Source organism: Paroedura picta, chromosome 4, assembly GCF_049243985.1.
Source record: "Paroedura picta isolate Pp20150507F chromosome 4, Ppicta_v3.0, whole genome shotgun sequence".
NCBI classification, from domain to species: Eukaryota; Metazoa; Chordata; class Lepidosauria; order Squamata; family Gekkonidae; genus Paroedura; species Paroedura picta.
Genome location: NC_135372.1, coordinates 92,512,844 through 92,538,577, shown reverse-complemented (window position 1 = coordinate 92,538,577; position 25,734 = coordinate 92,512,844). Strand labels below are relative to the sequence as shown.

General features: G+C 43.3%; 2 protein-coding genes across 3 annotated transcripts in view; both read right to left on the bottom strand.

The window, feature by feature from the left end:
* Window positions 1–7,057: 7,057 nt before the first annotated feature.
* LOC143836666 (urotensin-2 receptor-like) lies at window positions 7,058–8,065 on the bottom strand. The gene has a single exon (XM_077336213.1). The coding sequence runs from the start codon at window positions 8,063–8,065 to the stop codon at window positions 7,058–7,060; it is 1,008 nt and encodes a 335-aa protein (XP_077192328.1).
* Window positions 8,066–14,880: 6,815 nt separating this feature from the next.
* The window catches only part of SORT1 (sortilin 1), a 58,756-nt gene continuing 47,902 nt past the window's right edge, over window positions 14,881–25,734 (bottom strand). For both annotated transcript variants that reach the window (XM_077334230.1, XM_077334232.1), the window contains exons 12-20: window positions 24,967–25,069; window positions 24,537–24,705; window positions 23,512–23,702; window positions 21,674–21,863; window positions 20,698–20,814; window positions 19,446–19,554; window positions 18,708–18,814; window positions 18,208–18,331; window positions 14,881–17,975 (exon numbers count right to left, since the gene is read on the bottom strand). In XM_077334230.1, coding sequence (XP_077190345.1) covers window positions 17,961–17,975; window positions 18,208–18,331; window positions 18,708–18,814; window positions 19,446–19,554; window positions 20,698–20,814; window positions 21,674–21,863; window positions 23,512–23,702; window positions 24,537–24,705; window positions 24,967–25,069 — 1,125 coding nt within the window. In that variant the 3' untranslated portion in view covers window positions 14,881–17,960. The remainder of the gene's footprint in view (window positions 17,976–18,207; window positions 18,332–18,707; window positions 18,815–19,445; window positions 19,555–20,697; window positions 20,815–21,673; window positions 21,864–23,511; window positions 23,703–24,536; window positions 24,706–24,966; window positions 25,070–25,734) is intronic.

The window sequence follows — 25,734 nt, the reverse complement described above, 5'->3', positions numbered from 1 at the left end:
ATTTACCCCCCAGCAAGCTGGGTACTCATTTTACCGACCTCGGAAGGATGGAAGGCTGAGTCAACCTTGAGCCAGCTGCTGGGATCGAACTCACAGACTCATGGGCAGAGCTTTCAGACTGCATGTCTGCTGCCTTACCACTCTGCGCCACAAGAGGCTCTTGCCTCTACCAATATGAGGGAGTTAAAGTCCTGGGCGACAAGCATCATAATGCTGGACAGTGGCCTCAGTAACCACTGGTTAATGTTACAAACTACAGGTGGTATGGGAACACTGCCTGAGTCACCAAACAACTGCAAACTATGGACCTTATGATTCCCCTCTGATCTAACAGCATGTCCATTTTATTTAAAAATAGTTTTCAAATTAAGGTCTGTTCTCTACAACTTTAGTTAGTGGCAAGCGGGGCAGTCTAAATAGTATTTCTGCTTCACCATCCAGTATAGCAAGAAGAATCATTGGTCTCAGACAACTTCATAACATCTTTGCAATCTACTAGTGCATTAAGCTAGCTGTACTGTAATGCAAAGGTAGCTTTAAGGGTAAAAGGCAAAATTGTATCGTGGCTAGATATCTTTTGAAAGTGACTCCAGATGACCCCAGCTCTTCCTCTTTTTGTCTTTCTGGTATTTACTCTTAGGAAATCCCAGATATCATTTCTGTACTCTATTAACTAAGCAAGTGATTACCACTAACTCTAGTGGAAAGAAATTAAAAACAAAATACACCGAAGAAGTATAATCAGATCTTAATTACAGGTAATTCATGTCAGAAGAAGAACTGTGCATACAAGGAGAACTGTACATCAGCATCACCAGCACAGTGTTCAGTAGCCTGTGGCCAGTTCGGATATAGAAGAAGAAGAAGAAGAAGAAGAAGAAGAAGAAGAAGAAGAAGAAGAAGAAGAAGAAGAAGAAGAAGAAGAAGAAGAAGAAGAAGAAGAAGAGGAGGAGGAGGAGGAGGAGGAGGAGGAGGAGGAGGAGTTGGTTCTTATATGCCGCTTTTCCCTACCCGAAGGAGGCTCAAAGCAGCTTACAGTCGCCTTCCCATTCCTCTCCCCACAACAGACACCCTGTGGGGTGGGTGAGGCTGAGAGAGCCGTGATATCACTGCATGGTCAGAACAGTTTTATCAGTGCCGTGGCAAGCCCAAGGTCACCCAGCTCGGTGCATGTGGGGGAGCGCAGAATCGAACCTGGCATGCCAGATTAGAGGTCCGCACTCCTAACCACTACACCAAACTGGCTCTCTATATATAGCCAATAATTGGATTAGAATACCAGAACTCGATTCTTCTCATACTTCTGTCGCTCATTGAACAGGATTGGCCATAGAGCAGATAAGTTTACAGGTTGTGAAAAGGACATTTGAAATATGAATCATTGTACAATGAGAACAAGATGCAATTTAATAAAGATAAGTGTAAAGTTCTGCATCTGGGTCAGAAAAATGAAAAGCATGCCTACTGGATGGGGGATACGCTTCTAGGTAACACTGTGTGTGAACGAGACCTTGGGGTACTTGTGGATTGTAAACTAAACATGAGCAGGCAGTGTGATGCGGTGGTAAAAAAGACGAATGCCATTTTGGGCTGTATCAACAGGGGCATCACATCAAAATCACAAGATGTCATAGTCCCATTGTATACGGCACTGGTCAGACCACATCTGGAGTACTGTGTGCAGTTCTGGAGGCCTTACTTCAAGAAGGACGTAGATAAAATTGAACGTGTACAGAGGAGAGCGATGAGGATGATCTGGGGCCAAGGGACCAAGCCCTATGAAGATAAGTTGAGGGACTTGGAAAGTTCAGCCTGGAGTAAAGGAGGTTGAGAGGAGACATGATAGCCCTCTTTAAGTATTTGAAAGGTTGTCACTTGGAGGAGGGCAGGATGCTGTTTCAGTTGTCTGCAGAGGAAAGGACACGCAGTAATGGGTTTAAACTACAAGTACAACGATATAGGCTAGATATCAGGAAAAAAATTTCCCAGTCAGAGTAGTTCAGCAATGGAATGGGCTGCCTAAGGAGGTGGTGAGCTCCCCCTCACTGGCAGTCTTCAAGCAAAGGTTGGATACACACTTTTCTTGGATGCTTTAGGATGCTTTGGGCTGATCCTGCGTTGAGCAGGGGATTGAACTAGATGGCCTGTATGGCCCCTTCCAACTCTATGTTTCTATGATTCTACATTAAGTGTCTCAGGGTTACTTGACAATTTATTTTAAATCAGTTGAAAAAGCATCCTCCAACAATTCAGGAATGGCTGCCGAACACCAGGGAAATGCAGGAGTACATGGATGGACCTCTCTGAGGGCATACACGAAAGAAATAATCGCAATATATAAAGAAAATAGAAACCATTCTGGGCAAGACTGGGGCAGGGAGGGGGACATTAACTACACCTTTTAAGACATGGCATGGTTTTGACTGGTGGCAGCAGGTAGATGAACAATGAGATTCTGTGCAGATTTACTCCAGTCTAAACTCACTGGTTATTCAATTGATTTCAATGTTTTATGGCCGAGACTGGATTAATTCAATTGTACTATTATGTCTGGATGATGCTAAGAAAGGAACAACACTAAGAAAGGAGAAATGGTGTTTTATTTTGGGAGGGGGAGATAGTTGAAAGGAGACGTGTCTACATCAGTGGTCCCCAATCTTTTTATCACCGGAGACTGGTCAATGCTTGACAATTTTGCTGAGGCCCGGGGGGGGGGCAGTCTTTTTCCGAGGGACGTCACTGCCGCCTGAACCCCTGTTGCACTTGCTTTCCCGCCGGCACCCTTGACTTCCCGCTGCCCACTGGGAGGCACTGCCAGCAGCAGCTGCGCAGTGCCATGCAGTGCCATGCTGAGGGGGAGCCCCAGTGATGGTGGCCGCTGGAGAGCACCAAAGGTGAGCCAGCAGCAGAATGGCAGGGCAGCCCCTGAGGCAGCAGCCACGGCCCGGTAACAACTGATCCACGGACCAGTCCTGGTCTCCGGGCTGGGGTTGGGGACCACTGGTCTACATGACAGGAAATGAGTGAAAAACATCAGCCATAGCCTGGCTCCACTGCATGCATGGGAAAGAAAAAATCATGCCCTACAATTTATTTATCCAATGTTATGTTGTCTTTTCAACCAGTCAGAATCCACAAGGCATCAAACATTAAAATATTTAAAAACAATTAAAATACATTTAAAATTATAAAATTAAATTAAAAACACACAAGCACACAGCATATCAGGCAAAACCTCAAGTTCTTCATCTGCTGGCAAAAGGCAATCATGTGGAGAGACAGGCAAATCTCCCTGGGAAAGGAGTCCCAAAGTATGGATGAAGGGTGTTTCTTGAGTCAACACCCATGTAGCCTCAGGTGGCAAGGGCAAAGATGACTAGGGCAAGCAGGTAGTATTGTGTGGAAAAAAGCAGTTCTTAAGGTATGTTGGTCCCAGGCCATATAAGGCTTTAAAGATCTTGAATTGAGTCAAGAAGAAAACTGGAAGCTAGTGTAGCTTTAAGGGTACTGAACAAGACTGGAGTAGTATGGTCCCTATGACCCACTCCTGTCAACACTCTGGCCACAGCATTCCGTACTAACCATAGATTCCAGACAGTCTTCAAGGGCAGTCCCATGAAGACTGCATTATAATAATCTCATCTAGAAACAACTGGGACATGCTTGTTAAAACGGAGACAGAGTTATACTGAATTATACAGAAGCAAGTTATTTATTTGTTTGTTTGTTTATTTATTTATTTATTTGGATTTTTAAGCCACCCTTCCCTATGGCTCTGGGCAGTTTACATAGAATGCTGTACAAAATTACATAGTACATTATAACAATCTGTCAGGTAACAATCATAATATAACATGAACAACACTGATCCCCCTGGGGAGATCAAATTGTTTAGTCATGGAAGGGATGTCTGAGGGGGGGGGGACCAGCAGATGTTTTGATTTGGTTGGCCTCAAGTGAATGCCTGGTGGAGGAGCTCCCTTTTGCAAGCCCTGCAGAATTGTGGAAGTTCGGGCAGGGCACTGATCTCCTCAGGGAGCTCGTTCCACCAGGTTGGGGCCAGGACAGAAAAAGCTCTGGCCCTCATTGAGGATTGACGTGCTTCTTTGAGGCCAGGGATCACTAGCCAGTTGACGGTGGCAGAGCGTAATGCTCTTTTGGGGGTATAGGCAGAGAGACGATCCACAGCCAGTTGGAGGTGGCAAAGCTTAAGGGGTATAGGCAGGGAAGTGGTCTTTCAAATACACTGGACCCAAACCGCGTATGGCCTTAAAGGTGATTACCTTAAGCTTATTCTGGAATTCAACTGGGAGCCAGCCAAGTTGTTGGAGTACCAGCCAGATGTGGGACTGCCCAGATGTTTTCATGTGAATTCTGGCTGCAGCATTCTTCACCAGTTGAGGTTTCCAGATCAAGGATAAGGGTAGGCCTGTGTAGAGTAAGTTGCAGAAGTCCAGTTTAGAGATGTCTAGAGGTGACGGTCGCATGGATCACTGTGGCTAGGTGTTTTGGGGCCAGGTAGGGTGCTAGTAGTTTGGCTTGGCGGAGATGGTAAACTACCATTATGACCTTGGCTTCCATTGTAAGGGAAGCATCCAGGATCACACTCACTCAGGTTCCTGGTGGTGTGCGTCGCTGAGAAATGCACACCATCCAGGGTGGTAGACATGCTTCCTCCCATGGTCCCTTCCTATCCAACCACAGAACCTCCATCTTTGCAGGGTTGAGCTTCAGACGATTCTGCTTGATCCATTTCATCACTGCTTCCAGACATCTGGCTAAGTATTCTGGGGGAGAGTCAGGGTGGCTATCCATCAGGAGGAAGAGCTGGGTGTCATCTGCATATTGGTGGCAACCCAGCCCAAACCGCCACACCAGCTGAGCCAGAGGGTGCATAAAGATGTTAAATAAGATAGGAGAGAGGACTGCTCCTTGTGGGACTCCACATGAGAGCTGGTGACAGCTAGAGACTATCCCTCCTATTGCTACCCTCTGTCCATAACCCTGGAGGAAGGTAATCAACCATTTTAGGGCTGTTCCCTGTATCCCTGCATCGGCTAGGTGGTAAGCTAGGATCTCATGATCATCTATGTCAAATGCTGCTGACAGGTCTAATAGTATGAGCAGCGCTGTCCCGCCTTGGTCTAGCTGGCGTCGGAGGTCGTCCACCATGCCTGGATTTCTTACATACTAGTTTAGAGCATAATAGTTACAAAACTAGAACCCACAAATAACCTGCCTGGACATGTTCTGTTTGTGAAGCTTCTAGCAATACCAGGGGAGCTGGGATAAAGGTAATCAGCTCTACAACTTATTGTTATCGTCCTCAGGATGCAACCAGAGTAGAGCTCTAATTGGAGTAAAAGCAAGACTTCTGGATATCTGTTGACATTTTAGGGAGTTTTGAGAAGTTACAAAAGGTGCATTTTAGCTCTGCCCCTATGCCTTCCATCTCACATCAGGTTCCAGGTTCCTCTGAATGAGTATCCCTATGTATACCTTCAGCTGTTCCTTCCCAGGTACCAAGCAATCCAATCTGTAACCATTAGGCAGATCCTAAGTCATCATCAGTAACTGAGACAGAATTAATGCTGTTACTATATTGTCTTAATCACTGAAACATTTAACTCACCCAATTTTAAACTGATAACAATTTTATAGGAGATGAGCTGCTAATAGCAAATTTGTTCCTGCCTTGATACACTTGGGTTGAAAAGCAACAGACTGGGAGGAGGGGCACTTTATAGGGACCAAGGGGAAGAGCTTGATAGTCTTTTTTTCCCCCTGGCCCTGCATATTCTTAGAATTTCTCCCATTGATATGTAGTTTCCAACTGACACCACACAGGAACTCTGCCATAGTACAGAAGGAATAATTGTTCTACCACTCATCATGAACAAAACACTGTTGTCCTGGAAGAGGTCTACTTGGTGGATCTCCATCATGAAATGGAAACCGACATCATGCTCTGACATGAGGTACAGATGCTTAAAAAAAACTCCGTTGAGAAAGAAGAAAAAGTTGCAATTCTTCTCCACATCAAGGAGCCTTGGATAATTATGCTATCTGGGCCCCATTTTGGTAAAGGAAGTGTGCCAAATCTCTTTCAGGGCAGGAAAGAACCAGTCCTTTGTTTCTCACTGAGACCTCATTAACACCTTCAAAAGACAACAGATTTCTCACCTCCAGTTTCAAAAGTTATATCAAGGATTCCTAATTCCCAGCCTGGAAGCTTTAGAGCAATTAAAATTCCCTTGACTGCCCCCCTTCTGTTGTTACTACTAGCATCATTCCAACTGAACAAACATGTAATATTCCTTAGGAATGAAGCAGAGCTTAATTAATGGTACAAACAAGTCAGAAATAACCAAAGCAAATCTCCATTAGGAAGTTCCAGACAGAAAGTAACCTGTCAAGAAGACAACAAGTTCAGTAACCCTTGCTAAGATACATTGCAGAATGCGAACATTCAGTACTATAAGCAATTTTGGGTTCTAATGATTCTATTTAACAAAAAGTGAACCATAAAACATTTTAGGGAATGAAGCCCCTAGGCAGCATCTGAAGCACATAATTCCTTTGGGCTGCCACAAACTAAAAGGTCTTCCAGCACTACTGACTTTTCCAGAAACATGATCATTCAAATACTGAAACTAAGTGCACACTGAATGCAAATCAGATTTCCTATTATTGTGATTTTATTCATTTAGTGAAGGTGTTGAGAAACACAAAGGACTCCTTGGTCAGCCTACATTTTATTTAGTTATTTATACATCTGCTTTTCTCCCCTAACAGGAATCCAAATTGTCTACAGTGCCATTTCCCCCTCCTTCCACTTCCATCCTCACTTCAACTCTGGTTGGTTAGGCAGTGGCTTTGTGACAGACCCAAGTGAGCTTCCTTGGAAGAGTGAGGTTTCAAAACCAGGTCTCCCATATTCTAGGATGACATTCTAACCACTACACCACACAAGGCAGCAAAAACCCCCAGCTTGCTGAAGACATTGTCTTCTCTCCAGTATCTTTCAACTTTACCACCATCTTTAAATCAGGCTCCTTCACATGCTACCTAAAGCCTCTATCCTACCCACATGGCTTAGACCTAGTTGTCGAATTCCTTTCCCTGCCCTCCTAAAGAGGTTCCTCAGCCTAGCTTGGAACTGGAAGGAGAGGCAGAAGCAGATGATGGGGTTGATGCAGTGGTTGGCAAAAGCCAGGAGGGAGGTTAGGTGATAAGCCAAGTACATAGGGGCTGTGGTCAAGACCTCATCATTCCTGGTAAAGAAAACCATCAGCCAGTATGGAAGACACATGGCCACAAGGGCCACCATAGTGACCAGAGCCATCAATGTAGCTTGCCAGTAAACACGCAGGCTGACAGCTGCCTGTATGGACAGTATCCTTCTAACCCTTAAGGTGGAGATGATCTTGGAGTAGCAGAAAATCATCAGCAACAATGCAGGTAGGAACCCCACACCTCCCAGCAGCCGCAAGTAAAAAGTCAGATCCCTGCTTGCCATCTGGTTCACACAAAATGTTTCCCCATTCACCTTGATTATCCCAGAGTGAAGCCAAACGGGAATGGAGAACAAGAGACAAAGAAGCCAAATGAAAATACAGATCAGAATTATTTGCCTCGTGGAGATGAGAACCATGTGCCTTGGGCGGATTACAGCATTATAGCGAAGCAGTGAGATAGCCAGCATGCTATAGAAGTCAGCAAAGGTGATCCATAGCGACAAGCTGTGGTAAGTGACACAAAGGAAGTAGCCCAAATGCCAGTCCTTAAACATGATATTGCCAAGCATGACAGGAATGTTGTAAAGGAAGAAGAAGAGGTCAAGGGACACAATGTTGATGAGCAGGGGCTCAGTCAGGCGTGTGATACAGCTGCTACTTTTTCTCCTGAGACCCAGGATCAGGACCAAGAGCAGCAAGATATTTCCAGGCATGCCCAGGAGGAAGAGGAGAACCTGGAGGACAGCAAACACATTCCTGCTGCAGAAGAGGAAAAGTTCACTGAAGGCAAAACTAGGGGCATTCCCTGAACTGGAGTTGGTGCCCATATTAGTACCTGGTCCATAAAACAGCTGGTGCATAAAACTGACCAATGTTCTGGCCTTTCTGTGTTTCCTGAAAACAAAAATGTGGCATTAATAGAGCTTCTTGTACTCAGAAGAACAGTATTTGGAATGTGGTCCCAAAGCAGCCATGGGCTTAACTGCACATGGCACTGAAACTTACTTCTGATTTTGGGCAATTTAAATTTCCCTTCTTTAACCAATCTGATTCAGCTGCGGTGACCCTACCTTTCCCCACAATATCCAGGAGCGGAGGAAACTCGGTATAATTGATCAAGCCACTTTGAGGGCAACCAGTATTAAACTGCAGATCTGTGCTTTTCCGGAATAATGTCCTCCCCACTGACGTAGAGAAGCAGTCTGTCCCTGATTGGCTGGGCGCCAGTTCTAAGACTTCCTAGTTCTGTGTAGAAAGATTTTCCTCCCAAGACTTATTTTTTAAAATCTTTAAGGTGACTGTGCTCCAGAATCCACACTTCTCGCAGCAGCGATTTGCCTCATTCTGTGAGAGGCTGCTGCTGGCTCATCTCAGCTTGTCTCAGCTCCTCCCCCCCCCCGCCCACCTGTCCGCTTGCTTGCTCACCCACTCACCTGCCCACTCGCTCCTTTAGTAAGAGCAGCCTTGTGTCTCAAGTACAGATGGGTTTCTGTTTCAAGTGGGCAGGGGGGGGGGGTCAGGTTCAAATTGATCTGAATTCATCAGGATCGACAGCAGGGGGGGGGGGAGTAAGTTCAGAATCAGATCTTGTCTGCTTGCTCAAAATCCAATACTGTTCTATACTAGCTGTCACAGCATCACTGATCTTTGTTCTCCTAGACTGCTCAGTTTTCAGCCCAGAGAGTTTCTTATTTCAGTATTGCACTTTTAAATGGGGATGATATTGGAGAATTTCTTTGCTCGTTTAACATTGGGAGAAAATTATGCTCAGTGCCCAGTACTCACCTTGCTGCTTCTTAGCCACTGTACTATACTAGTTCTTGACATTACCTCCACTAATATCAGCCCATAGTTCCCGCATGTAATTCTGTCCTGCTTAGAAGATGCCCTCATATGCATTTTGCTTCTTCTTAGACATGTAATGAAGCTAGCGAGATAACATGTGTATACATATCAGAAATGTAGGTTCCAAATGTATAGGGAGAGGGGAGAAAATAGAAACCACATCCTGGTCAATTAATTACCAAATTTCATTCTGCCCCCTTCTTATTTGCCCAAGCTTTGGAAAAGAATGTCTGCTAGGGAACAGGCACAGTCCCAAAGATTCTCATCCTAATTCAGCATAAAAAAGCGTAGATGGGAACACCTTTATCATCAAACCTCTGTAAATTGTAACAGCACGAAAACAACCCTGAGATTCTAATAGAAAGATATTAGAGAACCCAAACAAATATTTTAACTTACAAGATGAGCTGTATTTGGATAAGATTTGGAGTACTTTGAGAAATTTAGAAGAATGCTAAGCACATGATAAAGAATAGTAGATGCAAAAGAAATGCAGCATTGTGCTTTAAATGATGAACAGAACAGCCAGCAAACTTTGGAGCAGGGTGGAGCAGGGTCGGAGACAGAACGTGCTGCACTCTTCCCTTTGGATTGTTTGCTTTCTTGAAGGATTCATAATATGCATTATTTCTCTCACATAGTATTTAATCATTAACATGCTATTTGAGACTTATCAAGTACTGGCAGTAATTGTCTCTTTAAAGGCCAACAGAATCACAGCAGCTGCTGATAATCATATGTTTGTCACAGCAACTCATTCTATCAGCCAGAATGCCATGGTGGGAAACGGAGATGAGAATATTCTTAAAGGAAACAGAATTCCTGAGTCACAGCACTTCTAGATCCCAGGCATTTGGTTGGAGGGCTTCAGTTGAGAGAAACACAAGATGAAAAACTAGGACAGCTCTCCATGATGATAGACAGCAAATAGGAGCCCATATGGTGACTGATGGGGAAAAAAATCAGTTGTGTAACATGAACAGAATCGGCATTTTAAAGCCTATTCACTGAAACAATAAACACAGATTAAAAAAAAAAACATCTGCTGGAACGTGAGAAGGACGACAAGCTGTCAATGGCAAATCTAACCATATATCTAACCATATCACATTGACCACATTGATTCAGCAATTGTAAATCATATGGGGAATCAAGGGGTAAGATTACCTACAATGCGTGCCTGTCGGAACGTGCCTGCTTGCTGTCAGGAATGTGATGATTCTGGGTGGGATCTTTTTCTCCTTCACAGAAAAATACCAGCAAAGAAGTCAGCTTTAAAAAAGTGCTGCATCACAATGCAAAATCCTTACTGGTTTTAGTATAAAAAATCAACATCAGCAGAAGATGACAGATTTCACTCCGTCTGATTCCAGGGTGGCTACATTGGGACTCTCCTCACACTACCCTGACCCAACCTAAACGTGTGGTGAGAAATCATGTGACTTACCTCAGCATTTTATTATAGTCAGCTCTCAATAGCCCTCCGAGAGTATAATTTTTTCCACAAAATCTACCTGGATTTTATATTCTAATGTAACCTTTTCATAGATATACTGCGATGGTGTAGAGCCTTAAATTGAACTTAGTTCAGAAGTTTTGTAATTAGATTCACAATGAATAACCAGAGAAAATTTGACTGTTTTCATTTTCATTTTGGTTCACATTCTAGACCAGCTCTGTTCAATCATGATCAGAGAAATGTAAACCTTAAAGATTAATGTCTTCTATTTAAGCTGTTCTTTAAAAAATGCCAGCCCATATTAATATAATCTACCCCCCCCCAAAAAAAAAAAAAAAACTTAGACTACACAAACCAGTTTCTCCCTCTGGAGATCAATGATGACAAATGGTCTATAGAGATTGAGAAGGTTCTTCCATGGAACAGCTAGCATGCATTGGAAACCACATTTGATATCACAACACACACACTTTCCTATATGGAAAATGCATACGGTACAGAAGAGATGTTCCACATGAACTGGACCTCTGGGAACACAACCAACATCCACACTGAATTCTGTTCCACATCCTCCATCTCACTCAGACCTGAACGCATGACATGGAACGGATGTCAGCAGAACATAAAGAAGTGTTTAAAATGAAAAAGCCAGTTTATTATTGATTACCTTTTAAAACAATCAACTTCTTAATTATCATGTTATAACAATTCTTTTGAAGGAAAGGGTCATACCTCACCACTGGTGTCTGTGTACAATTTAGAATAAATAATATAGAAGTATAGTTGGTAAAATAAATGTCAGTTTGATTTGTGGACATGTGGGTAGATCGTGATTTGGTGAGCAAGACCCTAAGACTGATTCATTCACTCCAGATCTGGGTTATCCAATGACCTTGAATTAAAGATCACTGCTTGAAGAGACTTGTTCTTAAGGAGGAGAGAACAAGGAAGTACAGAGCTGCATAGCATTTAGGGAGTGCAGCCCACACTCAAGTCTTTGTATTCATCTTTATTAGGGCTTTTTTGGGCAATAGTTCACTAGAATAAAAATTTTCTCTGAAAAAAAAAACTAGAAAAAAATCCAGCAGGTAGGTTTGCTTTGGACAGCAAACAAGCTCAATTGGAGTAGAGTAATTTAGAGACGCAAGAAGCATTATTAACCAGCTACTAATCTATTTCCATACACTAATATAAATCCAGCATATTCTAATTAAACTTTGACCTACCCTCTTTAAAAGTTTCTTGCATTGATGAGAAGCACTTCATCCCATTCTTACTTCTTTCTTTACATCGTTCCTAGCTGGGGAGCTTTTTTAGGAGTAGTCGACAATCCTTCTTTCACTTTTATATCATAGTTCAGAAGACTTGCTAAGCCTGACTGTTTGCATGATTATTAAGAACTGCTAAATGAAGTTTATACCTATATGATTGCAGCCTTAAGAATAGATCCACCAAAAATGGATAAAATTTTCCATAGCCCCTCACTAAAAGTACTATGACACTGACTTGTGAACAGAGAACCTGTTAAATCCATACTCACAGAGGTAATGGGGTTTAACAGATAAAATGCTAGCACTTAGTGTCACAAGCTGGCCAGTTCCTGGATGTCTGAAACTTATATTTTTGCAGTCATGGCTTAGCTTCCCCTCGGCCTTTTATGTGACTGTTATGGATGTCAGATGATAATGGGTTGAGAATTTAACGGGTGGGTGGATGCAATGGTGGGTACAGCTGTTTCTTCTTTTGTCTTTAAAGGTCTTGAAAATGTTTCAGCTTAAAGTGCATTACAGCACCAGTGATAAATTTATTCCATTAACTTGAATTTTCTTAGTACTGTTAAAATTCAGTGGTAGGAGATTGCCTATTTGTATTCTGCATATTTGCAAAAAGCAATTATTAATCTGAATGCAGAAAAGAAGGAAACTGCTTTTACTCAGCAACTTCCCACATTTATCCTTTTAAACCATCAGTTAACAGACAGTTTCTATTGGAGTGATCCAATCAACATTAATTAATTCTCTTTGCTAATTTTGTCTAGGTGCAGGATAACTCTATTTTTAAATAATAAGATGCTCAGATTTGGAAGGCACTGGCAATATTTTTGCTGCTTTTGCTAATAAAATTATTATATACAGTAGCATGCATAATCTGTATGGGCAAATTCCAGTGGCATAGCCACATTTCTAGATTGCACAAAAGCAGTTGTGGTATCCCTGGGAATGACTTGGGCCCTTGGTGAGGGAATCTTTCTCCATGCCTCCTAGCCTCAGTTCAAGCTGTTCTTCATTCTGGTCCTGCAGTCTGTCTGGAGCTTTGAAAGGCCAACCTATGACCCACCATCTATCCCTCCACAGAAGCAGGGCCCAAGTCAGCTTGCATAGCATCCCTGTAGGGAATGGGACATCAAGAAGCCTTGCTGGTACATGAGGTTATAATGGCTATTGCTGTGAAGCTGCTAGGAATATGTCCCCTGTCCTTGATCCCCATATGCCAAAGAGACCACTCATCCAATTGTGCCATCAGGGATCTAAAATTAAGTTGTATTCAATTACAGTTTCCATTTTATTAGAAGTGTTACAAGTCACATTCTGGCAGCAGTAGACAAACTGTTCCTTCATTGCGTGCTCCTGGCATGACACAACCTGTTCTAGTCACCGGAGAGTTCCTAATGGTTTTGCTGTTAATTGTGGAGAGTGGGAAAACTCATCTTCCTGGCATGCGCCCTTCTGCTTTTCCCCTGCGCATACTGCTGGTTGCAGGCAAAGGAGAACTTGGTATCCTCACCCACCCCCAATCAGTGTGCAACTACACGTAATGGCAAGTTGCATGTAATTGGAAAGAGAGATGGTTGTGGGGTGGTCTGCCTTGGAAAACCTATGTGGTGCAGAGGCAAGGAAGTTTTAACTCTTTTTCCCTCAGAGTTTTTCTACTAAAATGGTTTCCAGCAACTTTGCTGCTCATGTAGTAAAAACAGGAAGTACATTTCTCAGCTGAAAAACTGCCAATGGGGGAAAAAAAGAGAGGCCTTTGCCCTCCCTCTACACCACTCGACACCTCGAGGAGAGCTGGCTCCCAGAGACAGCATTTCACAGTCACACTGTGTGAGAGGATAAAGACTAGTATATGAGGAAATCACAACCCTGAACAGAAGGCGTCAATACACAAAGGGGGACATAACTGGTGATAATAAATATTTGAGCTGCTGATGAAACAATGGGTCTGACTAAGTTTAAGGACTGAATGGGAATCTTCCATAACCACCCTGCGTTCCATGTTGGAATATGAGTGTAACCAATAAACCAGACTAGGTTAAAAGTATCTGATACAAATATATCTCTGAGAAGTAGAGAGCGCCTTGAGGTTTGATCTTAAGTATTAAGCAAGACATTCAGTGCCCTGGCCTTGCTGGCCCAGGCTAGGCTAGCATAGCTCCACCACCCCACCCACCCACCCTACTGTCTCCACTCATCCTTCACATTGGCAGCTGTTTGCCACTACATTAAACAAAGTAAAGAGCAGCACATAATAATGAGACACTTTGAAGAACCTACCCACAACTCTCAAAAGTTCCCTCTTCAGAATTTGGTAAGCAGTTATGGCTCTGAGCATGTTAATTTCTACACCAGCAAGGTGTGGTGGTTAAAAGTGGTGGATTGTAATCTGGAGAACCAGGTTTGATTCCCCACTCCTCTCCATGAAGCCTGCTGGATGACCTTGAGGCAGTCACAGTTCTCTTAGAACTCACTCAGTCCCTTAGAAATGGCTACAGAGAGATGTTAAAAGCGATATGGTAGCTGTGCTTGGAGGGCGAGTTTATAGGTTTCTCCCTAGCTGGGGTTGCTCAGTTTGCTTTAGGATTTCTTATTACTGTTGTCCTGTGATCTGCTGATGAAATAGTTTTGTTCAGGGAATTGAAGCAACCCAACCTGCTGCCAAATTTGATTCCTTACTTCCCTATTGTACATTTTGTTGTTCAAAATAGCTGCAAGACTAACTTGTGTGTGTGATTTTTAAAATTGTCTGGTCATGAATCAAACTGAAAAATTATAACACCAAGACATATCTAAGAAACATGTCCTACAGGAATTCGGCTGGAAACATGTAGAACTCAGGCCAAGAATGAAGTGTCAGATTAATTTGCTCTTAGCTGCCTCTCCCTTCCCCTTCTGCCTGCAGTCAGTGCTAAACATCACACCAGCAACCACAGATACAGCTCTCCCTCTTGTGTTCAAGTTCTATGTAGTGCAGCCAGCCTGCTCCAATATGTTCCATGTTACCACATTGCAACTTTAAAGACCATACATTTGAAAAATATTAAAAATGACATCACAAGTTCAGTAAAAGTCCATTTTTGTTTTTATTTCTAACTCAAATATTGCAAATATACAGAAAAATACCAGTACAAATTTATAATATAGCCAGGCTTATATACAAACTCTGTACATGGCTCCTTTTACTTTTTCATTCCACATCTTGCTTCAGACTGTACATCTTAGGAAATTGTGTAGAGGAGTGTATCAGCTATGGCTATTTTGTAATGTGGTAATTCTACAGCCATTATGCACATGGTGTGGAAGTTTATGGGGGGGAAAAAGAAGTATGGAGGGCCACACTGACATTAGAGGAACACTAATGCTTCAAAGCACATGCACGGCAATATCTCTGTGACTGCTTTGTTGGTGGGCAGCATCCTTACAACATTAGTAAAGATGCAACAACATGTTCAGCACTACAAGAGGAGGGCTGCTGTTGCATAAGGCAGCAAGCAGGTTGCAGCCACTAGCCCCTGCATCGGTCGATTACTGGGGGAGATTTCGAGTCCTGTAGAATCAGCCAGTATGTCACAGAGAAGCCTGCAGAGGAAAAAGAGCTGACAACTGAAGCCATGACATAGATAGTGGGGCCTAGAGTGGTTCTCAGGGATAATCTTGCCCTCCCCATCCTCCCCCACCCCTGCCCTTTCAATACACAGGGAAAATATGGAGAGTTAATGGGAAGAGTCAACAGTCAGAAGTCAGCTTATGCCACATTAAGGTTTCTGCCCGCTCCATCACAACACCCACCCCTTAAAAAAACAGCGTTCAATTTTACTCCATTAAAAAAAAAAGTTTCATCTTTAAGGTGCTACTGGACCCTGCAGTACTGCAACAAACTAGTGTGACTATCCCTGGAGAATTTAGCCAGTTCAAATTTATCTGTCTTCTCAGTCCAGGAATGGCTGGAGGTTTGTTAAAAATTACACCTGGTTCTGCACTGGACAAAGAAGTTCAGCTATGTTAAGAACACCCTTGTCTGAAGCCCCACCTAGCCCCACTGAGTTACCTGATTTCACTGGACTTTACTTTAAATATTTAATATACTTTAAAGACAGGCAACTATACTCTGGGATATAATAAATGAAGGGGGAGTAAAGGGCTTCATCAGAGCACTATAAAGCAAAAACAATGGCAAGTGTGTGCTTGTAATATTTTTACTCTCACTGCTGCTGGAGTTTGTGGTGAGGGCGGGGGGAGAGGTTGGAAACCTCTGCAACTTTAGCAATATATTTGAATTGCTTGGGTGTCTTCAATAGCTGAGTGTACCTTAGGAAAGAAGTCCCTACCAAACCCTTCACTTGTTAGAGGTCTCCAATGACAATCTAACCAACATTATTATGAGTCAAACAGGTTGGGCTCATGCTTAGCACAACATGCATGTAGTAATGAGACAGGCAACAATTTGCGTAAAGAGAGAACATACAGGCCTTACCTTCTGTTGACAAGAATGTAAGTTAAACAGTTTGATTTTTCACAAGGGCTTGCTATACTTAGAACAACTGTACTTTCTAGCTAATGCAGACCTAAACAAAAGCGCAGCACCACAAGGTTTCCAGTGACTAACATACCCATGACCAAGACAACTAGTCCAGAAATCTCCCCTTCATAGGCATCAGAGCACTGGCATAATATAATTTAAGTAAGTGTTCACTCTCCAGTGCTGGTTTCTAAACCATTTGTTGCCCAGTCCTCCCATGCCTGGTGGCCATATGCCAGAGACTAAAAATGGTCAATATAATACTCAACATTGTTGTGAAGGTCTTTGAGTTTAGACAAAGCCTCACTCCCCCAAGGATTCCCAAGCACTTTTACTGCAAAAGACATCTGGAATGCTAACTATACCAAGGTCTGGGTTAGTAGCATTATTTTCCCCTCATTTTCCTTTATGAGCAGCTTTGCGCTCCTGTTCCAATAGTCACTAGATGCTCTGAGCACCTATAGGTACCTCAACATCCCAACTTTTAAGTACAGAATTCAAGAAACTTTTAGAAAAATATGAAAACTAGATTACCTTGCTTCCGGCCAAAACTGGCTTCTAAAATCACTCATAGGGAATAAACCAAGCAAATGTTCATTACTTTCATAGTATTCTCAATGAACTGAGTCTCATTGGAAAATAAAGTGTGATTCTACATGGGCAACAAAAGTCTAATGGTACCAATGCACAGGAGCTGCTAAATGCACAATGACAAAGTGGAGCAGAGCTTGCTACCACTACTCTATTGCTTTCAAGGAAATGGGTGCATAGTGAAAAACAACACTGGATATCATCATGGGGCTGCCCATAATGAAGCTTTCCTTCAGGAACCCGATCTAGAGCAGGCAACTTCTGTTACTTCAAAAGATAACATTCTAAGTAAGTTTTATTTATAAAGATGTGTACCACTTAGTCCCCCGATCTATAAAATTATCTCTCCCCCCACCCCAAAATAGAGTTATTTAAAAATTTATGCTAGCACACATGCTGATTTCACAGTTTAGTTCCTTGGAATCATAGAGCCCAGCCACAGAGTTACCACTGGCCTCAGAATAAATTCTGCTTAGCACAGCACAGGTCTACCCAATTAATTACACTACTGTTAAAAGCAGCCCCATTTTGGCATACAGCCCGACTTTTAGGCACCCTCTGGCCCCTTCCCTAGCATCTCATTGTCCTGCTTGTCAGGAGAACTGCTGGACCCAGACATACTGCAGCAACTTCAATAACTATCATCAGAGTGAAGGGGTGGGACATGTCCCCATCTGGGGCTATCGAGCCTTCTCCCAGCAGCGTAGTCAATTGTATCTAGTAATGCTAATGTTCAGTGAAATGTTGCTTTCACGTTCCTGTTTAGTTTTCTCTTAAGATCTCAAAAAAAAAACTGATTAAGATAATGTTACATTTTTAAAGAAGTTTTTCCCTTTGTTCCGCAGAGCTGCAGCGTCATCCTCCCCACCCCACCCCCCAATGCAGTTCTTGCAGCTTTGTTGGTTGTGATGGAAGCGACAGGGATACAGAATCTCTTAGACGCAGGAAAGGCATCCAAGTTGGGAGTAACATTGGACTGCAGACCTTCTTGCCCTTCCGTAGCAGCACCCAAATCCATGTACATCCCATGGTCGCTACTCCAGGAGGTCCTGAGCAGAAGAGTAGAAAGCATCTTCATGAAACACAAGCCCTTCAGGAACAGGAACATTACCCCACTGTGGTGGCACATGGAGCTCAGCTATTAAGCAGGTCTTAGCCACGCCCTCCCACAGCAGCATAGAGCTATTGACTTTTCAGAACAGGAAGGAGCCAGAATCATGCAGTTCCCTATGCCAGAAAGTTGCACAGCTCACACAACATGCATCCGTGACAATCACTTGCCTCATCCGAATCATCATGGTAACCAGTTTTGCTGGCATGGGCAGCGGCATCTAGCGTGTCAACTCCTTCAAAGCCATTGGCCTCTGCATGCTGCTGCAGGACAGAGTATCGGTGCACCAGAAACCTAGGGGGCATGACAAACACACACAAAAGGAATTAAGTCTATGGCTGCTTTTTCAGTGTGTTTTAACCAGAGGCAGAGGTGCTCACGTTGGGAAGGATTTCACATGGGTTCTTGCTGATACTGCTCTGAGGTTTCTTTTGCAGAAATCACAGCTGCTTTATAGCAATGCCTGATTATTACAAAGACTGAACCAACATATTTAAAGGTGAAATACTGGTTATAGATCACTGGGCACAGAGCAACGCTGAACCTTTTCGCTGCCCATTATTGCCTTTCCACATCAGGTAGGGGTGTGTATGAGTGTACTCTGAACATCCGGTGTCAGTTGGCTTATCTCAGCACTCAGAAATGGCAAGCTGCTCTGGGAAAACCTTACCTTCCTCCACAAACGTATTTCTTAATAACCACTACTCCCGCTACAGCAGTGGTGAGCATCAAACCGATGACAGCCAGGATGACTGGAGTGGAGCTGGAAGAGGCAGACTGCAAAAAGAATGAAGCAAGACTAGTTCAGTTCAAGCATCTCGCTTCCATAAGGCCTAACAAAAATAAAAATTATAAATGGGCAACGATCAATGTATACAAATTCACAAAAGAAGCTACTGAATAAAAGAATTTTCCCAAAGCTCCACAAAGAAAGCAGGTGTCAATGGCCAGTTTATTTATGTGTAGCTGATCAGATTCAACAGCTGCTGAGGGGGAGAAATTGCTTCATTTTGCATAATCTCCTCATTGACAACATGGTTAAGTTTATAGGACACACTGCTAAGAAGGACAAGGCCCCTGCAATTACAAAACACTTGTGCAATCATCTGCCCACCACAGGCTTCAGGTCCCTGCATTCACTTCCTGCTCTGAACATCAAGATCATAAACATTTGGGAAGACAGATGAATTAGTAAAGCTGTCCTCTGATGGCTTCCCTAATTTAGGATACTATCACAGCATCAGCAGCAATTTTAGAAAGCTTTAAATCCTGGCAACAAATTCTAAAAAATTGTTCATCTGAAATGCTATTAGCAGTCAGTTTCCGCTGGCTTGTTTTATGGAGGCTAGATTGTTCTGCCTCCTCCTGCCCTCTATAGTTCTTCAACCACCTCCTGTGTCCTACCTACCAACTGGCTTAAATTCAAGTAGTCACTAGTACACTTCCTTTTCAGGTCAGTCTCTTCCCGGTCAGGGTGTTTCCCACCAACACACTTGTCTCCTGGAATCTTCCGATATCTGGAATTGAGGGGGAAGATCATTAGGGAAGCCCCTTTAGAAGTGATGGCTTCCCAGGCCATGAATCACTCAAATATGACCAAACAATATGTTTTCTTAATTACCAAGCAGTACAACCTCCAGTCTGCCCATTTCAAATAGTTTTTAACAAGCCAGCCGTCTTCTAGGCCAGGTGGCAGCCCCAGGGACGGCTTCCATTTTCTGGGAAAAGAACTGGAAACCATATGGGATGTTCCACTCATCTAAGAATACTTCAGTGTGCAGTACTGCTTGTGCCTGGGGTGAGGACCAGCCCATGGCAGGAAGGGCGGAGGGTAGGGGAAGAAGGATGATACTAAGTAAATAAGTTTATTGTTGCAGCTTTATGCCATAACAACTATAAGAACAAAAGTAAAACAATTAAAGCAAGTGTATTAACAAACAATAATTAAAATAAATCCAGACTAAAAATATTAAAGCTTAGAAAAATATTTTAAAGATTAAAAATAGCATACAGTTGCACAATAAACATCGTCAACTCTGGGTTGGATCAGAGACAGATCTTTTCCGAACCAGAAATACAAAACAGTATTTGATTCAAACTAGGTTGGACAGAATCATAAAGAAGACAATATAGCAAATAGTGTTTGAGATCTTCTACTTGGTTCAGATTGCAGGGGCATAAACGTTTATCTAACGGGAGACTGTTAGATCTCCCATATAAGATTGCTGATGGAAAGCAATCTTTGGAAACAGGCCCAAGTAAAGGCCTTTCTTAATGTATCCTTGACTAAATTAGACACGCTATGCTGGGAGGAACCAGGCAGTACTGCTTCACTAGATCACAGAATTTACAAACTGAGATAATTACTCCTTTGATCCCAAATTAATAACTACCCTATGCCAGCATTAAATGCCTGTAGGGTACATTATATGGCTGATTGACAAACTTAATACATTACTATAGTCACAACTGCAAGATACCTCCCTTCTTATGGCTCCAAATCTCCAGTGTGTTCAGAAATTAGGAGTGCTGTCTTTCAATGTGTCACACTGTTTTCTGATGTTGCCAAAAACCTATTTCATTCACCAACTTTTGGATGATGACTAGAGAAATCAACTTACATCTCAGTGCCAAAGATCAAAAATTAAAGCAAAAGTTACCCATTTGTCTTTAGCCGCTCTTGTCTCCCATAAAGACAAAATTCCAAGTCATGACCTTTCAGCTCTGGCTGCTCCACACAGTGAGACTCATTTTCTGGGCGGTAGTAACCAAAATCACTACAGCACAACAGTTGGAAACCAAATGTTAATCTTTTTAAAGTAATAAACATGCAGCTGTAATTCTACTGTTACATCCATTTCTGTTTTCCCAATACTTAGAACACACCAATTACAAGAACTTGCAGCTTAGATTATGGTGATGGACATCATGGACATTTGTTTGTTAGTTAGTTTGGTGTAGTGGTTAGGAGTGCAGACTTCTAATCTGGCCCTGAACAGCTACGGAGAGAGGAATGGAGCCCTGCTACAAGTATGGGTGGCAGTTAGGCAGGCTGGCTTTGGGCACCTGGTCTGCTGAGTTTCGAACCATCATCCTGTGCGGTGATTCTGATACGGCCTGTTTTGCATGTACAATCTATTCTTATTTATTCTTCTTCTGACCTTTCTTGTGTTCTCTGAAAACAAGAATATGGCATTAATAGAGCCAGTTTGGTGTAGTGGTTAGGAGTGCGGACTTCTAATCTGGCATGCCGGGTTCGATTCTGCACTCCACCACATGCAACCAAGCTGGGTGACCTTGGGCTCGCCATGGCACTGATAAAGCTGTTCTGACCGGGCAGTGATATCAGCACTCTCTCAGCCTCACCCACCCCACAGGATGTCTGTTGTGGGGAGAGGAAAGGGAAGGCGACTGTAAGCCGCTTCAGCTAGGGAAAAGCGGCATATAAGAACCAACTCTGGGTTGTTAAATTAGAGAGAGTTCCACTTCGGGTGACAAGTCCACCTAGCACAAATAATTATTCCTCCCCCATGACAATATTTCAGAGAAGGAGAAGGAACCACCATTCCACAGGCCAATTCAGAACACTCAATACAGCTATGAAGAAGGAATACAGGAAGAAGTCCCAAAACATACCAGAGGAAGTCATCTAAGGTGCAAGGGCAGACAGATGGTACCATAGATACCACATAATCCCGTCCATTCTGACAGATCGAGGACTTGAGCAAGCGTCGGAATTCTTCCTTGTACCCTAATACGCAGCCATCTTCAGGGTTATTGAGATTGTTCGAATGAGCCAACCATGTTGTATAGTCCTTCTCCTCACCTAAAGAAAGGAATGATGACCTAATCACACATGTACATCTGATGAAGTGAGCTCTGACTCACAAAAACTTACATTTGAATAAACTGAATTAGTTTTAAAGCTGCATGTTGATTTCTGTTCTACATTGTTAAAAGGGACTAACATAGCTATCCATTTGAAATTATAACCCAAAACCTCGTGGGCTAAACTTTGTGTCAAACTTTATTCCATCCTGAATTTGGCAGAACTATTCTGGCCATTCTGAAATACTTTGCATTGGAATCTGCAGCAAAATTATAGGGGTGGGATGTAGGCTAGAATTCAGGGCTATCTCTGAAAAATTTCAGCAAAGCTATCCAATGCACTGGATCTTTGTTTGGCTTGGTCTTCGGGCATCACTACAGGTTGATTTCTGTGACTAATGCCTACTTCTAACACAGTTTGGAATATCCAGCATGGAACCAGAAATTCATTAAGTTAAATCAAACCCATAAACATGGATTTAATAATAGCATCATAGCCTTGTCATTATGATGATACCAGTTATTACAGGAGGACTAAAGGATTTCTAACAATCAGTACCTTGTATCCTACCACTTCACTTAGCAGGCCTTCCCCCAACCTATGAAAGCCTTCCTCCAACTGACAAGTAGAGGAAGAGCTGATTGGCCTTGCTTGGGCAGCAGGAGCCTTGGGCAACTGTCCTTGGCTGCCAGAGAATGAGCAGGGGAGGGAAGGTGAGTGGTGATGTTACTTCCAAGGTTGAGTGAAGCCAGCAGTGGGCAGCTAGTCAGTGATGGGGAACTGGGAAAAGGGTGAGCTTTGGGGACTCCTTGAGACAAGGTGGAAGGTCCAGCAGGACAGAAACAGCCTGGGGAAATATGGGATGGATCCTAGCCCTAAGGAGGAGGAGCTAGGAGAGGCGTTCTAAAAGCTGGAGGAAAAACAGCAAGGCTTAGGTGGCCATTGACGGGAAGGCCAGTCACTAAAGGGACTTGGGATGCATTGGTGGGAGTCTGAAGTGCCATCCCAGGTACTCCTTAATAAGGCCTGCCTAGAGACAGACCAGAGGAGGTCAGGACTTCACCTCTAAGCCAGAGAACAGGCAGAGGCCAGGGAGAGAGGGAACCAAGGTGAAGGAATGTCTCCTTCTTCTCCAGTGTTCACAGTGTTCACAGTGTTCACAGACACACTGGAAAAGGAAGTGAGCCCCTTCCTGGCCTCTGGCCTCCTACTGGTAGAACCTAACATCCATTCCCTATTTTATTAAGCACATGAGCATTTTAAGGAGAAAATGCTAACCAAGCAGGAGAACTGGTGGTCTTTGTTTCCTCCATTTTAGCACTGACTGTGAGCTCATAAAACTATGCAGGGAACAAGATGGAATAATGGTTACTAAGATGTAGATTCAGACAATCACCAACTCTCAGCTGCAGAGGTTGCTGTTCTTCCATTTTACTGCTGCAGCCTCTTCCACAGTTGCATATAAACAACTCACATAACTGAGCTGTCAGCCACTAACACAGGCAGTTTGTATTGCACTTGTATCAGTATTCTTACAACAGTGTTTCCCAGATTAAAACTTAACAGTTTCCACTATGAACATAAAAGACATGAGAGTCAGAGAGAGACTGGTAATCCACATAATGAAAAGCAAAAGGTTACTCACATTCCCTGCTGAGGAGCTCACTGAAGTCAATGGTATAAGAGATCCACGTACGGGACAGGAAGTTCTCCCGAAATCCCCAGATACTGACATTCATTGACTTTGCTCCTGGCTCTGAGGCCAGGCCAGTAAAAGATATAGGTTCTTTAGTGAAAACATACTCATACCAGCACTGTCCTTCGTCTGTAGAGAATCTAAGAACAGACAAAGATTAAGACTGAAGCTTGGCACGATCAGTGTGTTTTATTTAAAGTCTCATGAAGTCTTTAATAACAAGATAGTAAAAAATGGTCAATAAGGATGGGCGTGAACTGGATATCAAATTTTGCTGTTTGTGGTTTGCAGAAAGAAGTTTGTGACAAGTCTGTGGCCACACCCATTCAGCCACATTTTGGGTTCCCCCAGCTTTGCTCCACTCTCTCCCAAAACTGTTTTGACACAAATATGCACATTCTTGAAGGGCCTTGCCCATATCAATGATATTTGCCTTGCCTAAACCTACACAGCTGCCATTTCACCACTCTTCCTTATTTCTTTACCATTGCTATTTCCCCAACCACACTACTGGAAGGCTGTTTCCTGCATTCTACAGGGACATGGTTCCTTTTTGGCTCTGGCCCCTGCCTGGTGGAATGAGCTCCCAGAGGAGCTGAGGGCCCTGCAGGAGCTTCTCCAGTTCTGCAGGGGCTGCAAGATGGAACTCTTGGTTGAGGCCAGGCTGAGGAAGATCTGGCCCCTCCTTCGGTACCTTCTTGTACCCTGTCTGTGTCATGTCTTCCTGGGCACATATGACAGTAGTCTGCATCTTGCAGCGTGGGGGAGGTTGGTGGAATGTTTTTTTTTAATGTAGCCTTGTTTCTGATTTTATTGTTTTACTGGTTAAAATTGTTGCAAGCTGCCATGAGCTAGCGGCATAGAAAAAGAAAGAAACTGTCAGATTTAGTGATGAGGTTGTATGGTCAGAAACTGAACAATGGGGCTCTAAACCCTCTACCACATAAGCATCAGCAGAATAAGATCTTGCATACTTAATCACATTGATAGGCTGCATAGTTTGCTCAATGGCCACAATGATGCCCCCAGAATCCAAGATGGCATAGTGATGGGGTCCTTCAAGCATCCGTGCCCAGGTATAGCCGCCATCATCCGAAATGTAGACATCCGGGGTCATTACTGAAATGGCATCCCCCACGCTTCCTGCAAACAGCATTCAACATGAACAAGTGAGAATGCACTATTGGAATACACTATTGGATGTGTGCTCCTTCTGTCCTCCCTTACTAAGCAAAAATAGCTGCCACCCCTTGTTAGACTTATGGAATATGCAATTCAGGAAAAGACCACATGGCAGGCCTTTGCATATCACAATTATTCCTAGTTGTGTTGTGTGTATTTTTATTTGTTTTGCATATTCATTTGTACCCCGTCCTCCCAGCATACATAACATTAGTCCAATACCGTGAGCAATGACAATTCCAACAGCATTGGGTTCAGACAAAGGTGCCATTGGTACATTCAGCTTCTGGGAGATGCTGTAGGCTGAATGGATATGAAGGCTGCACTGTAAATATAAGAACACTCAAGTAAGCAAAGCAAGAGACAATAGGTAGCAGTACAAAAGACTTTGCCTCATTAAAAGCAAAACTAAAAGAACTACTCAGAGATCAGGAGACCCAGCTTGGTTTAGTGATTAGGAGCAGCAGATTCTAATCTGGAGAACCAGGTTTGATGACTCACTCCTCCACATGCAGTGAGCTGGGTGGCCTTGAACTAGTCACAGTCCTGTTAGAGCTGTTCTCACAGAACACAGTTTTCTGTGCATGGAACATGACATTTTCACAGCCCCTGTCTTTGCTGAAGCCCCTAAGTACTGCTTCTGGGGTCAGGGAACTCCCAGGAACAAAAAGAGGAGTGACTGGGCAAAATTCCTCTCCTGTTCCATTCATGGGAATCCTCCAGTGGATTTCAAAGTCTTGTATCTTCATTCTGGACTCCATAGATTGCAGTTGCAGAATGGTTCACTTGGATAAAGGGTGGGGGTCAGGGAATCATACACAACTCTGCACAACCACTGCCCTGGCTTCTGGAATGATGAAGGAAGAAAGCAGCAGTGCAATGGTTGAGGAAAAGTGGTGGCGGGAAGAAAGAGAGGAAAGTCCAGAGCAGTCAAGGGAGCATCAGGGTGTCTGAGATTCTGTCAGCTGAGGTAGTCAATCCTGATTACAA